The 16,284-nt window shown below is 44.8% G+C and overlaps 1 protein-coding gene across 1 annotated transcript in view; it reads left to right on the top strand.

Annotated features, from left to right (window-relative positions):
• The window catches only part of LOC106650269 (hemicentin-2-like), a 129,845-nt gene that overhangs the window by 79,846 nt on the left and 33,715 nt on the right, over positions 1–16,284 (top strand). Inside the window, exons 4-5 of the mRNA XM_023460502.1 lie at positions 9,295–9,766; positions 9,898–10,133. Coding sequence (XP_023316270.1) covers positions 9,295–9,766; positions 9,898–10,133 — 708 coding nt within the window. The remainder of the gene's footprint in view (positions 1–9,294; positions 9,767–9,897; positions 10,134–16,284) is intronic.

The following is a 16,284-nucleotide window of genomic DNA, read 5'->3' on the forward strand; positions in this document are numbered from 1 at the left end:
CTCTATTCGGCTATATAACCCATAATGCGCTCGCTCGGTGCTGCTACAGCTTGTAGCACTGCCTGTATATACATATATGGTACGTGGAGCAGTGCTGCGAAGGAAGGAAGGAAGGAAGAAAGGAGGTGCAAGATTAGGGAGACGACTGAGCTAGAGCTAGCTAGAGAGAGAGAGAGAGAGAGAGAGAGAAGAGATGCTGTGCGAGCGAGGAGGCAGAAGGAGGCCAGAGCGGGGAGGGTGGGCGTACGGCGCGCACCGCCAGAGAGCGAGCGAGGATCGAGTCAAGCCTTGCAAGTGAAGTGCTTTCTTGTCCGCCAACTTGTCATAATATTAATGCGAAGCCAACCCCGGCACAACCCCCGAGACGAGCTCTAGGCCTCGCGCTATTTATAACTCTCACTCTCAGCTATATGCATATTTCTTTGCGGGGACTGACGAATACTTTTTTTTTCTTTTTTGCTTTCCTACAGCTTCTGCTGCTGCTACTGCTGCTGCTGCTTGATTTCTGCATCGATCGACTCGCAGCGCTCCAGTTATGCAGCCGTGTTTTCCCAAGACAAATTGTGCCAAGCGCAATTTCGGATTTTTTTTTCTCCAACCCCCGCCGTCGTTTCAATAGGCACGCGCGCTCGTACTATAATAGATTTCGAGTAAATATGAGGATTCCAAGGTGCTGCTGTTGCTGGAACGGCTGCAGTAAGCGAGTAATTAAAAACGACGCGCCTGGCACAATAATTCAAAGCTCTGTGCGGATGCTGCACGCTGGCCGGCCCGTTATTAAGAAAAGGAAGTTGTTGGAACGTCTGGCAGCATTTGCAAATTATTCGAAATCCAGAGAGAGAGAGAGAGAGAGAGAGTTAGAGAGAGCTTGCGAGCCCTGTGCAAGTACAGATTCTATAGATAGATAGAAAATACCCAAGCTTCCCGTATATACACACATAGAACACACAGCACGCATATTGGAATTTTCAATATTGTGCTTGGAGATTACATTGATTAACAAGATGATTCCTGACTGAGAAAGCACGACCTACAGAATGACCTATAGTATTTATATACACACACCTCGTTACTAGACAGCTGCAAAATCAACTTGTTCGAAATTCTATATAATATGGGCCGAGAATGACGCAATAATGTTGCGCAGACATCTGAAAAATGCCCCATATTCTCGAGTAAATTAATCAACACCGTTGCGAGAGCACGGAAGTACCCGCGAAGAATATATAGCTCAGCTCGTTCGGGCTGCGAATAAGGCGCGGCCTGCCTCGCGCAACCGTACATACGCAAAACAAGGAATTTTCCCCAGCTCTCTTCGAGTTTATCGCGTGCTAGCTGAATTATATAATATATAAGTTTGTTCGCTGTTACCCGGCTCGCGAACACGCATAAATATATCGTATTTAAATATAGATATACGAATTCGCGTCGAAGTATTAGATAATGATAAAGGAGTCGTTGCACTCGTGTAAACTCCCGTTAAATAGTGTACGTATATAAACCGCGAAACTTTGTAAATTACATCCTGAAACGCGTCTCACCCAAAATTTCCGTGAACGCGTACGCAGCGGCGGCGGCTGCGTTAATTAATGCTTTCGTCGTCGTGTAACGGATACTCAAATTTACCATCGATATATTTCTTCCCGCGTACGCTACATACGTGTACGCCTAGCGTCGCGCAATTCAAAGTCGATGAGTCGAGAAGCGACCATAATAGGGCCCGGATAGAGTCGACTTAGCGAAAGTATAACGCAATAGACCGACGCATTATTGATGCCGCTGGAATCATTCATCATGCGGAGTTTCCGAGCGCGCGTGGTGCACTCGCTCGCTCTGGCTCTGGGCGATGCCAAGGGCTGAGAAGAGAGAGAGAGAAAAAAAATGAATAGCATGCGCTCGCAATTTTCGAGAGGCCTTCGTGCGGATATAACGCGTAGAGCTGCATGCATGCATAGACGCACACGTGCGCAGACACAGCCACACATGGTGATACAGCGACGAGAGAGGGACTATCGAGTGAGAGAGAGAGAAAGAGAGATGGAGAGAGACGAGAGAGAGAGAGCACATTATTATTCCACGGATGGTACCGTGGCTGGAGCAATGGCAAACTTTGGCAGGTCCCGATAGCTGCGGAAGCTATACTGCCTCTCGTGTGGCGGAAACGATGAGCGATAGTTCGGCCTCCGCAACACAATGGCAGTCAATCAGGCCACTCACTCCGTCTCTCTTTCCCATATATATGGTATAGCATAGGGATGTGCTGCAACACGCTCCGCTCTTTGCTCTCTTTCTTTTTCTCTCTCATATACCCTCTCGTATAGCCCTGTGGCGCGCTCGTGAGCCATAGAGAGAGGCATCGATGCTATTCACGACTCGGACTCGTATATGTATGCCGATCTATATCCGGCTCGCGATTGAGAGCCAAAATTTCATCCCCGAGCTGCATCCTGAAAAAGTAGAGGGATTTCGTGCGTGTGCGATGCAAACTGCAGCGGCAAAAGCTTGACGCCTAGCTTATATAGTATATACAGGCGCGCGCGCATTTAGGTGACACTTTGAGCGCAGTAAACGAGCAAATACCGTGTGTATACGAGAACACAAACGTTACATCGACTTGGGCTCGCAGGGCCACCGTATCGGATAATTATACGTAACGCGTGCCCACCTCGTGCATAGATATATTATAATGCGCTTCGTGAGCTGGTCATGCCTCGCACAGTTTGTGTGTGGGTGTGTGTGGCTGCAGGGGGTTATATGCACTGTGTACCGCTGCCACTGCACCCACGCGCGCGCGAGTATATATAAGCTTTAATTAAGCACTAATTTAATCTGCGTGCTGCACAGGTATATAGTGTGTGGCACCGGTACAGTTATGCAGCAGCTCGTAAGTCGTACGCGCAAAAGTACTTTCCGGTGCTTTCTGCTTCAGTACAGCTTCCGTGATTCCGTCTCGTTGCCTCTCCCCCACCTTCCCCCTTCCTCTCTCTCGCTCTCTCTCTCTTTCTGATGTATATGCATCGCTTGCTTGCATGGGTGCATTATAATTATTTTCCCGAAAATGTTCGCGTTGATTACTGTCGTAGAGCTCGCTCGAACAATAGGCATCTTGGAATCTTTTCTTATGCATACCAGTGCTCTTATTTGTAAGCTCTTTTCCCGCGCCAGTACGAGTTATATACGATCGTTGTTATTTCGCCAAATTAATCATCGCGACTAATTTGCCCCCGAGTCTTAAATTCAATTTTGAATAATTTATTTCTTTTAGAGAGAGCGATCTGTAGATATACAAGCGGCGCTGATGCAGCGCGCGCTAATGCATTTCGTACGACGCGCACGAGCGCCGCGCGTATACATATACTCTGACTCTTGCGCGCCTTCACGCGCTTCGAGGCCCGAGCGAGAAAAAGAGAGAAAGAGAGAAAGAGAGAGAGAGATTATTTATTACACCGCACGAGTGTTGACTACTGCACACTGCCAGGAAAAAGTCCAGTAAGAGAAAGAAGGGACCTCGAGGCTTTAAATGACTTTGCACAGGCTGATGCACAGTATTAATGGTGGTAGTTTCTAGTGCTGTTGCTGCTGCTGCCACTACTGCGACTGCTCTCTCTCTCTCTCTCTCTCTCTCTCTCTCGTACGAACACGCGCCGTTTTTCTTTATTTTTTTCGATATTCCGTCGACCTGATTATATTTCAACCCGTTATATTTCTTGTCCTTGTTCGACACCTAGTTTGCTTGCGTGCAGTTTCTTTGACTTTTTTTCGTTGTTGTATGCCTCGGCCTTGCTTTAATCAATAGCTCGTTCAATCTGGAACTCATTGCGCGCGCGGCGCTAACCGTACGTTTGCACGTTCTCGCCAAATGGCAATAATATATTTGCAACGCGCGCGGAGGAAAAACAGCCGAGCAGCAGCAGCAGCAGAAACGACACCCCGCAGCGCAATGGGAAAACGGAGAAAAAGTATCAAAGCCGTTCGAGCAAAATCGACGCCACTGCTGATGGTGCCGGTGCGAGTGTGGGCGTGGATAACGCCGCTTCGCGCTTAATTTGCATGTGCCGCGGAAAACCTCAAAGCATCGGAACGTTGACTGCTGACAATAATTGGAAACTCCTATTTGTGCGCGAATCGTAGAGATGTGTTTTCGTTGGAGTATCGGAAAAGTGTAGATATCTTTAGATGTGGGGCACGTGAAATGATCGAACGCAGCTGAATTTTCTATGCAATATCGATTGAGCGTTCCAAGCATAAAATTAAAATTTTCTCTTTAAACCAAACGCAAATGAGTATTGTATTTTAAATATCTTTTATATTTCGTGAATAACGTATGAAACTTGTGTGCATATATTCTCTCGAATGAAATGAGATTTCAAACAATTTATGATTGCATGCTCAGGCCTACATACAGCGTTAGTTTCGTTTGCGTCCATATATCGATGCATTAAAATCGGCTTGGAGTTTTTTTATGTTTTTTCCCGCATTAATTCATTCCTGATATGCATCGAGGGCAAACACAGAATCTCGTCACCTCCACTATTTGCACAAAGTCGATTACGCGTGACTTTGTGAATTCAAATGCGTATGTCTTGCGCTCCGAGCATGAGCCGGGCTTTATGTGAATTTATAACAAATATACGTGTTTATGAATTTTTCATTTGTAACGACGACGAAAGCGCGACAGTCCGGGCAAATATAAAAGTGATGATATCAAACGAGATTTTTTAAATAAATAAATGGGTCGAGCTCACGGCCCAGGAATGATCCATGAGTTTCAGTGTTATAAACGTGGAATAAACTATTCGTGTTTGCAACCATCAGTGTATATACGCCTTTTAACAAATGAGTTTTTTGTTCCTCACCGAGCAATCAATGACTTTTATTGAAGTTAAAATTCTGTGGACACGTTTGACATGGATGTAAACTTTTGAAAAAACAGTTTGAACTCAATTCTCGTTCAATGTTTACCTATTTGCATTCAAGTCTGGAAATAATGTTGTTAATTTTGACAATTGTAAGCATTTTATATAGAATATCAAAGGATAAAACGAAAAAAGCTACAGTAAAATTGGTAAACTTAAATTTTGAACTCTCTCATCCTGAATTGAAAATAAATAATTTTCTAAAAAATAGTCGTAAGAAATTATTTACCGATACTTCATAAAATATGTGCTTTTACATTATGTTCAGGTTTTGTGCAGAAACGTAACTTGTATATATGAGCACAAACATATTCAGTATGTATAGTGTTGAGATCATGCGCGATTTGGCTCATGATGCTGCAACTTTTTGCTCTGTTTTCCTCAAGCTTCATTGCAGTATATAATATACGCTCGAGACACATGTTTCAGTTGGCTATGATTCAGGCAAAACTTAGCGCGCACACACTCGTTAGACGCAAGCGAGATTTATCGGTCGCTGCAAAACGAAATTTTGATTTTCCAAGTTTATTCTGTGAATGCTGGCCGCTGATAATTTCATAATTCTTTTGAACTTTAAATGTTTGATATAAAGTAGCTGTCTGCAGGACTTACGGATATGGTCAGCTTGGATTGCAAAGAAGAGAAGTTTCATGAATAGATAGAGAAGAGCGAGAGGAGTAGGAGTAGGAGGAGGAAGAGCGAATTCTGGAGAATATATCGACCGGATGAAGCTCGCGCTAATGGAAGCTCCCTATAGCCACGAGCGGCAGAAACCCATGCCAAACAAACTCATACACTTAATCGCAACGGCTTCGATGCATTTGCCTTTTCCGAGTCCAATCAGTTTCCATTTACCGCTATTTATCAACCGCCCAATGGTCGCATAAAGCAAAGACCATAATGCGCCGTCGTTATAGTTACTGCTCGTCAGTTCTGTTTATTTCATTTCAGAATTTTACGAAAAATGTATCCAACCAAAAGATCACTCGAGGTCTTGGATGCATACTTTAAAAAGGCGATTTTTTCTCGAATCCAAAAGAGGAAAGAAATATATAGAGAGAGATACGCTTTCCGTTAAAGAAAAATTTTCAATTTAGAAATGTTCGAGGCAAGTCTGGCAAGTGCGCAGTGGGTCAGGAAGGTGAAATGATTGAACTTATTGCTAGTGCATCCCCTTAGAGTTGCAACTCACGATTCTATCTCTCTCTCTCTCTCTCTCTCTCTCCTGCTTTCTCTCCGCAGGAAAAGGAGATGGGAGAAAGAGAGTAGAAAAAAAAGTCAGAAGAGCATCGATATCGGAATTAGACCGTGCGAAATTGGCCTGTGGCAACATACCGCTCTCTTGCTCGCTACGTACATGTAAGAGATGTTCTTGGCTGGGTGTCTGCGTGCGCGTCGTGTGCCACGTACACTACGGCTCCTTTACGGACAAGCAAGAGATAGAGAGGGAGTGGGCGAGAAAGAAAAAAAAGAAGATATTGTTCGCGGCCGAAGAAAGCGCGCGCGAGAGAGAGAGAGAATAAGGGTATATGAGAATCACTCCGAGTGCCATCAAAGAAGTTCGTGCTGTGAATTTGGCGAAAAGATAGATTCTGAGCGTGGAAATACTGCCACTGCAGTGTCGCGAATCCTTTTTTTCCTCGCCTTCGTCTTCGTTCTTCATACGTATTCTTGTTTTTTTTGTGCGCGCGCGCAAGCGCAGGGCTTCGAAGTTGCTACGTGTTCTCGCGATCTTTATCTTTTTACCTATGTATAAGTACAGTGGAGAGTAAACTCGGTGAAATTGTATCGCACCTGCCGATACGTCGCCTTTTTTTTTTGTGCTATGCATTTGAAAAATTCACATTAAGTAACGAAAAATGGGCAAAATCAAAAGACGAATAGACGGCACATACGCGTAGAAATGAGAGACAAAAGCAATAGTGGAAGAAAGATTTTTCAAATAATTGAATAAAAAATACATTTGTCGATTCAAACAATCTAAATTAAAGGTTCGTTGAAAATTTTGGTAAAAGTTGTGTTTTCAGTTTTGCTTTTTATAAAATAATATACAAGTAGACACTTAAAAATGAAATTTCAGCGGAAAATTGCATGCATAAAAATGTGCCTTACAATATTTTGCAGAAACCTCACCCTAATGTTATTAAGATACGCTCTGGTTGCCGCCATAATTTGAATAAAGCTTGCAACAACGACCTCAAAATAAGCTACTGACAAATGCAAAATTTTATCATCAATATTTTTGGTATTCAAATAAAAACAGAGCGCATGAACAAATATTTGTTTCGAACTTACATAGTTTAAAATAAACTCGATTGAATAGCGCTAAAAGTCGGTCGCGAAGCATAAATGTTTGCCAACTTGAACTTGGATTTTCTGCTCGAAACTTGCATCGATAATTTTTGTTGGCAGAGGCGAAACAACATCGATGGCAGTGCCCATGATCTCTTAAGTACACACGCGTACGCATAATGGAATTTTATATTTTTTATTTGTACACGCGAAAAAAAAAGAAGAAAAGCTTGCCGTCGATAAAAACAAAAGAAGGAGAAGCAGTTGTCTCGTTCGTTTTACGCGGTCGCGTAATAAGGAATTGTCACTACCCAACAAAAATCGAAACTTCTTGCCGTGCCCGCGGTAAAGCTCCTTCAATGTGAACTTCTGTGAGCTCCGCGTGCTGCACGGAAGTGAGAGGAGAAAGAGAGAGAGAGAGAGAGAGAGCGCGAGAGAGAAAAAGAGAGAGAGAATACTTCGTTTCTCGCTTTTTCCATTATTTGCTCGACTTATCTTGGATTTGAGTAAATTAAAAGTAAATACCCTGATAAATACAGACCAAAGCGCTTTGTTTATTTTCTTAACTCGAGCGAAATACTGCAAGGTTCGTAGATTATAGAGCGAATTGCAATTTTTTTTCATGCTTTAAGTCACATTTTAAATTTATTTTATCTCTTCCTCACTTGCCTCTCTCTCTCTCTCATCTCATTTTAATCATTGTATATGCCGCGCCCGACGCCTGTGGCCAAAAGCGCCAATCGAAATAAAACATGCTTTTTCGAGCTTCAATAATAAAAATTTTAATATTTCAATTATCATTCGTTTGCTTGGCATATATTTGTCATTTTTGATATTGACTGAGAATAAAAAAAGAGTTATTTTCAACGGAAAAGATAAATGTGCGGTTCAACAACGTGCTCGCAGACTCGAACGAAACACAAAAATTGCTGACGTCTATATGCGTTCAGTCGAGCAGCTATATGATATCAATATTCTACCTGTTGAAATCCATATTTCTAAAATGCAAAAAGAGAAATATTAAAAACAAAAGATCTCATTTGATAAAATCCATGATGTATTTCGTGCTCCTCATAAAGCTCGTTCCCCCCACGTACGGAAAAAAGCGCTTCACTCGTATTATTCTCTCTTTCCACGCACTACAGCTCGCACAAAAAGCCAGTTGTTCGCCTCTCGATTCGATAGCGCAGAAAATAATACTGTATAACCCGAATGATGACTCTTGAAAAGTTGGAAAACAACAGTCACTCGAATTAGGCCATCGCGCCCCGACGACGTTTAACTCGATAACTTTATGGCTCGAGATCATCTAATGCCCCCGAGTGAGAGAGCTTGACGAAGAGAAATAAAAAGCAAAATAACGAGCGAGTTAGGTCTCCGAGACACAAGGAGATGTTGCTCAAACTAAAACTACTCGGCGTCCGGATGGGACGCAAAGTTTGGTGTCTTTGCCGTCTCCTTTAGCCTCGGTGCAGAGCTGCAGCTGCGTATAAGGGGGTAAAGGTTTCTGAGTCACTGCGGCAATGATTCGCTTGTTTCTGCGGTACAAGAGAGGATCTTCTCTTTGCAGCTCTTTCGCTTTCCAGGCTCTCACTCTCCAAGTCATTCTACAACTCGCCTGCCATTACTCCAAAGCTTCCCAGCAGCTTGTTCAACGTTTCTCTACTTCTTCTCGACTCCATTAGTTCAGCCCCGGTATATAGAGCAACATCTTCAATTCACTCAGCGCCGGTATGTTGTTGTAACGCGTGCAGCAGCAGGCGCTCTCCTCGTCTGCCACTGCCGCCGCCTGCGTCGTTCTTATATAATTCTCTCTCGCTCTCTCTCTCCTTCTCTTTCTGCTTTCCTTGACTCTTCAATTTGTATAAAGGGCGCGGAAGCTTTTTCGAAGATTCGTGTTTTACCGTCTTACGGGTGAACCTCATTTGCCACTTTTTTAATACCTGGAATCGTTTTCGCTGAGCAGAAACATTTAAAAAAAAAGATATCCCACCTAATTAACAATTTCAAGTGATATTTTTTTATCTTTAATGCTACATCAATTTTCAATAACTAACGAGCCAAATCATTTGTTTCTTTTGTGCAGGTTCGGTTAACGAGGCTGGACTATTCGCGCTGCGCGACAAGCAGGAGAGCGTCGGTGGCAAAAGGGGCAGCAGAACATCGAGCACAGAACGATCCGTAACGACGAGCAGTGGAGCGGCCAATATGGCCATATCGTCGACGGTATCGTCTTCCTCTGATACAAAAACGACCCGACCGAATGGCGAAAAGAACGAGCTTATCGTCGAAGCCGAGGCGCTCTTGGCTGCCGCCGCTGCCGCTGCCGACGACGAAGCCGCGTGGGGTGCCGCTAGCGGCGATACGGACAATTTTTCGCTCAACGTATCTGCTTCGTCGTCATCGTCGTCGTCGTCGTCGTTAGGCGACAGCAGTCTGTCCTTGTCTTTATTGGCCACTCAGCCAAGTCAAGAGATCATCGTCAAGCCTCTCAGCAAAGTAGTGCTGCCGTGCGAGCTTGAGGGCAACGCCACCAAGCTCCTCATGCCCGCAGTCAAGTAAGTTTATTTTCGCGTATTTTTTCCCGAGCTTTTTCCCCTTTTTTTTGCTGCCGCTCGAGTTCGAGATGTCCGCTCGAAATTACATTCGCCCCCTCATTGTATCGCTATTCTCGCTGAATTTATTGCAGAAGCTACCGAATCCGACCGGCGACGTGGCTGCACGAAGGTGCACCGGTGGACATGATAACGATCGACACGAGGACGGAGATGAGCGGCACGGGGCACAGATACATAGGCGACTCCACCACGGCGGCGCTGCACATAGACAACGTACGCCTCGAGGACGACGGCATCTGGAAATGCCAAATCGAGGACGAACGGGGTAATCGCATCGTCGGCAGGTCCGTCAAGCTAGTCGTTCTCGGTGAGTGCATTTGTCTTTAACGTCATCCAATTACGATAAGAAAACAAACAAAAAAACACCGAAACAAATAGAATTGGACTTGTAATCGGATATGAACGCTCGGCTACCGGGACGAGTCTCGATACTTACTATTATGAAATTCGACTGTATGTGTGTTCGAGACGGTGAAGTTTTCGTGCTCAGCAGCTCGAGCTCTCTTGCTCGCGCGCGCGCGACGACGACGTCGACGACTCGACTTACTAGCTAACGGAAAATTCGATTTTCCCAGCGGAGCAGAGCCCAGCACAGTGGCAGTATCAATCGGTCTTCGTGCAACAGAATGGAATAAAAAAGAAGGAAAAATCTGCAGCGAGCAGCAGCGTTGTTATAAAGACGATGCTTGATGCTTCGCGTAGCAGAAGAATAAGAAAAGCTATAATAGCTCTTTATACTTTAGCGAAAATTGAAGAGAGCCGGCAACGAGTGGAGATTATCCTCTCGTTTTCAGAACTTTCTTTCGCTTTCTTTCGTACGCGGCCCGGGCGTTCGTCGTCGTTCGCAGTGAAATCCAAATAAGCCGTGGCCGCGCATGCACGAGACGAGCTCGCGTCCTATTGGAAATAATTACTCGCGTGCAATACACGTCCCCGTAACGCATGTACTTTTTCGAAATTACTCTGCTGCGAGCCGCTGCGTTTGAACATTTCGAAATACTCATTAGCCGTATACGCGCGTGCACATCGGTGCCCCCATAAACGCGAGAAGTTATCCCCTAATAGCCTCGTGATTTTCCCGAGGTCTTTCGTGCCCCGTCTCGCCGCGCGGATCCCTTTTAGTAATAGGACAGGAAATTCCGCTGTTTGACGTGAACGAGATAGAAACGTAGCTAACGCGCGCGCGTATATAGCTAGCGAGAGAGAGAGAGAGAGAGAGAGAGCGCGCCGGCAGAGATGGGAAGGGCTGAGAGAAACTCGGCGAGCATAGAGAGACAGACAGAGAGGGAATTCCTGGCACTCATTGTCTAGCTAGTATCGGATTTTACTCTTTCACGATTGAACGCAAACGAACTCTAATTGGTTTCATTGATCTTGCTCTTGAGAACTTATAGTTTCTTTTTTTATCATTATCATTATTATTATTACACGGGATTCGGCTCGTTTCGGTTGGAATATAAAAAGCTTGTTTTTTCAGAGCGATTTTCAATTTCATTTCTCTTGGCACTGTAATTTATTAACGGAAAAAAATTTTTCTGCTTCGTATTCTGAAATAAGTCGAGTAATATCGTCAAAAAATGATTAAAAATTTTCATCCTCGGCCAAACGACGTTATCTCAAAGTGAGTTTCGCCTCAATATATGATTACGCTACATTATCAATGGTTAAAACAAGAGAAAATGTCAAAATACACATACGAAAGCGAGTTACAAAAATTCCATAGATGGTCAAATTCGATATCGCGCGCGGGGCAGCAGCAGCAGCAGCGGAGCTTGCAACATGGCAGCTTGCAGCTGCAGCAGGGCCGCACGCCTGGGCAAGCGTAATGGCGAATGAGCGCGGGCAGGCATGAACGTTGCTTCGGGGGACTGCGTGCCGTGCGGCGCTACTGCTGCCGCAGCAGCAGCAGCAGCAACAGTGGACTGTGGAGCTCCACATAATGAGCAAGAGAACGAGCGAGACAGGCCGAGCGTGTACATATACAGTAGCAGCGATGCAGCAGCAGCATAGACAGTATGCAAATCCTGAAAATTCAGGGGACACGGCGCTTTAGCACGTGCCACTCGTCTCTACACAGCGCGTTCCACGTGTATATGCGTGCATATCTCTATACGAGTGTGAGTGTGTGTGTATGTGAGTCACCCACACACAAGCTAGTAGTATGTATACGCTCGCTCGCTTTCTCGTTTGCATTTATACGCCGGCGCTGGTGGGATACATGTCGTGCTCGCTCGCTCGGCTCCTCGCAATATGTCCTGTACCGCAGCTCGAATTATAAAGTAATTCTCTACAGCTGCACCGAGTCACGTGTATGTGTGTGTTTATATACGTATATAGGTACACACATTCGATATATAACAGGCGCGCGGCGGCTCGCAATACTTGTCAATAAACTGCCAACGAGCTTGAAGCCAGGCGCGCAAGCGATTTCAACGATTTTTCAGCTACTCGCCCGCGCACGGCGCAGCCCGCCTATTTTTTTCAATATTTTTTTTTTATTTAATGCTATATATGACTCGACTCGCTCGCGCTTTCGCGTGCGCGTAATATTTGACGGCACGCGCATATACGCGTATTATTAATTATTTACGGCGTTATTAAAGACTACAGCAGAGAGAATGCGCGTGGCAAATATTGCGCCAAGTTGTATAATTAAGCGCGTTATAAAGTGGATATTTACATGGGCGTGTATATATACGCATTATATATACCGCTCGCTGGCATATAAACCGCTGCCGCGCGCGTATACCCAATTTATTCATCTAATCTGACGGGAAGGGGCGAGCGAGCGAGCCCACCAACCACCTCTCGATGCTCCGAAGATTTTAAGGGATGAATTTTCCATACCTTAATGAAAATCGTCGACGATTATTTTCCAATGTAAACAAAAAATGATATAATATTTCAAGAGCTGCGGTGCGCCGCATGCTATATATATTATAGGCTGCATTATATACGCTCTTTATATATATATCACGCGCAGCGGCATCGACGGTAGAGCTTGCAACGCAGAGTCGCATATATACACGGTAATGGAGTGCGTATACACTCCAATGAATTAGTGCGTCGATACTTGGGAATCTCCATTCATCTCTAAAATACATGCATAGCACCTTATACATATGCTAAATTCTCGAATAATTAAGTGCACGCCTCTCTCTGTGCTCTGCAGTGCTGCAGTGCTGCTGCTGCTGCTGCTGCGGGCGTATACATAGGTTGCGCGCGGTGTGCAGCGGCTGCGGCGGCCAACTCCTACGTCGTTGATCAATTTTGCTATTTGTGCCCCGTTCTCTCGCGCTCGCACTCGCTGCCCGGAGTAATTAATGTTTGAATCGTGATCTTAACGGTCCTATATATATGCGCGCAAGCTCGCGCGCGCGCCCGAAGCTTTTGTGCATACATACTCGCGCTCTGCACATGTGTAAATGCGTGTCAGTGCTGCTGCTGCCGCCGCTGCTGCGCGTATAGAACGTATATACTCGGGCCAAAGCCTGTCCGTGAGTAATTGCTTCGCTTGCACATTTATTTAGCTGAATTTGAACATTTTTAGATGTACGGGTTATTTTTCATGCATATAAACGCGCCGCTGACCCGTATCGCACGCGCACTCTTATACGTAGCACGTTGTGCGCTGCAATCGCTTAAACCTTAGCTAGATGGAATTTACGTGCCCGCTTGCCCTATAGCGTGATGGACAACTCGAGTCGCTGACACTTTTCTCTTTCATTAACGTGCATGTACGACGATTTTCTTCTTTTTATTCGCTCTCGAATCTCTCTCTCTTCCTTTTTTCCACTCCGAGCATTCCACGTCAATCTCCGATTTTTAACCTTCCAATTTTCCTCTCTCAACGCTTTTCCAAGTTTCTTTTCGCTGGCGTGTCGTATTTTTTAATCTAGGAAAAAAAGGAAGGAAAAATACCTCGCAGGTCGAGTTATTTTTTATTTCTCGCTGCTCCATCGAAGCAGCAGCAGCAGCAGCAGTAGCAGCGGCAGTAGTACAGCTCAAAAAGTATATAGAAATACGCGTGCGTGCGACTGCAGATAGGATAGAGCGAGTAAGACGAGAGAGAAGAAGGAGTAAGACGTTTCTTCACTCTAGTTACATTCCGTGGTCTCTTCAGTCGTGTAGTAAAGTAGAGTGGTCAGTCAATAGCCCGGAGCTTCCGCTCCTCCCTCTTTGCCTGGCCGTAGTATGCCATGTACTTCGAAGAGCTGTCATTCGAGCCAAAAGCTTTTCTGGTTTTACGACGTTCACACGCGATACTATATACACACGCGCGCGGCCTCTCTTCCTCTCCCTCGCACTGCTCGCAAGTAGTGTGCGTTTGATATAGCTCAGCAGAAACGTACACGAGCCGTCGTAGTCGTCGTCTTCCTCCCCCATCGAAAGAAAAGGATGAATGGGTGAATCAATTTTCCCTGCAGCTCTTATACTCTCTTTCTCTCTCTAGCTCTTGCTCGTTCGAGCTTTTACGCTGGCAAAGCTCTTCGAAGCTTTTTAATTGTTGCCACTACTTACGGAAGTAACTCGTGAGAGCTCGATTGATTTTCCTTCTTCTCAGCTTTTATTTCATTTGAGAAAAATTCACGTCCTACAGTCGACCTAAATATTGAAACTGTGACCTTTGATTTAAAAATAATACAAGTTCAGTTGCTGGTGCGAGAAACATCATCTTAAATCGTGTCGAATTATATTTTCCAATTTCTCTATAATTCGGTGGGGCTAAAGACCCAATACATACTATTTCTGCTGAATATCATACAAAAGCACGAGGAGCTTATGTTAAAAAACTACCTTTGTGAACTATTGTGTCGCGTATTTTTCCCACAAGAAAGAATAAAAGAGATTAGGTATGAGAGCAAGTACAAGAAATTATGTTCAAATATACAGCTGTGTTGGTAATGCGATATTTATTTCATAGCGTCTCTCTATACATACAAATGCACGATCTTTATACATCTGAGTATAAAGAGAGATTTTCTTCGGAAGGCTGAAAATGTTTTTTTTTTTTGGTTTTTCAAGAGTAATCGACGACAAAAAAGCTCGATCGTAAGAACTACGAGTCTCTTCTCTTTGTTTTTGTTCGCTCTAATGACGTAAATTTTTGCCTCGACGTCGCATCGTCTGCATCTACGATACTTTGCATTGTTATTCATCTCGCGGATGAAGGGGGTCCATATAGTTGGGATCCGTACTCGTGTCGATCAACGAGTCATCGTGATGTAATGACGCGAGGCGCGCCCGCGCGATACACTGGTCCGAGCCGCTCGCGGAATACTAATTCATTAAACGATCAGCTGTGCTGCGAGCAGTGAGCAACTCGAGCCGCCGCTGATGATGCAGTACACGTCGTATATAATGCACCGAGCGACATTAACGAGACATTATTCGCGATCGATGATTCGTGAGAGTTTGGTAAAGCTCGTACACGCGGGGGCGCGCGTCATACATCAAGCACGAAACCGCATCATCTCTGTATCTGCCTCGTGCTCCGTTGTATACGGCATCTTAATACTATTTGTCTGTGCGCGCAGTGGCGTTTGTCTGTCTCTCTCTCTCTATACTGGCTTACCTTAGCGTGGCTAGAAACTTCTCTCTATGCTCGCAATCACTGCTACCGCTGCTTCTGCTTCTGCTTCTGCTTCTGTTGCGTAAAATATCTCTTGCTTCGTCCCAAAGTCGCCTTAGGGATTTTGCCAAACTCAGAGAACATTCCGAAAGGCTCTCGTTGCGCGTTCGCTCAGCTCGTATATACACGTGTATACGTATATACATACGCCGCTGTACATCTGCTGCTGCTCCTTGCTATCTCGATGTGTATTGTACACACAGACGTACGCAATATACCCACCCGAGGAGAGCAGAAAATGGAGAAAGCGAACGAGAGAGCTGAAGATAAGATGTTAACGAGAGACATTGCATCGACAGGTCTTGTTTGTTCGTGCATGAAAATCGTTTTGCGCGAGGCACATACGACGACCCCAACAAACATCGACGAATATGCGAAGACGCCCATTTCAAATTATACATACAGCAGATAAACGTGCACACACATATATGCGCGCTAGCTGCCTCGACAAAAAAAAAATGATACGAACCGAAAAGCAGGACAACGAGGTACAGCCGATCGATTTTTCCTCTTTCTTTTCCGTCGTCATCTCGCTCGTGCACAACGTGTATGCGTGTGTGTATAGTCGTCGATGAAAAGTTGCAAAGCTCCGTTCTGGGATTTGAATAAGAACGCGCGAATTGCGCGCAATGCTATTGAACTTTCACTCGTTTCATGACAAAATATTGTATGTGTGCATGAATGCGCGCGTGCTTCTGAACTCTAGTAAACTTCAGCTTTTGAAAATTTTTAATGTCTTTTTGTTGGTTCATTATTATGAAAGCTCGGCTGTGCATTATCATCCTCCCTCTCTCACTTCTGGAGACTTTTTTGTACATCCCACGTA

Source organism: Trichogramma pretiosum, unplaced genomic scaffold (genome assembly GCF_000599845.2).
Source record: "Trichogramma pretiosum strain Unisexual culture from Peru unplaced genomic scaffold, Tpre_2.0 scaffold5, whole genome shotgun sequence".
Lineage (NCBI taxonomy): Eukaryota > Metazoa > Arthropoda > Insecta > Hymenoptera > Trichogrammatidae > Trichogramma > Trichogramma pretiosum.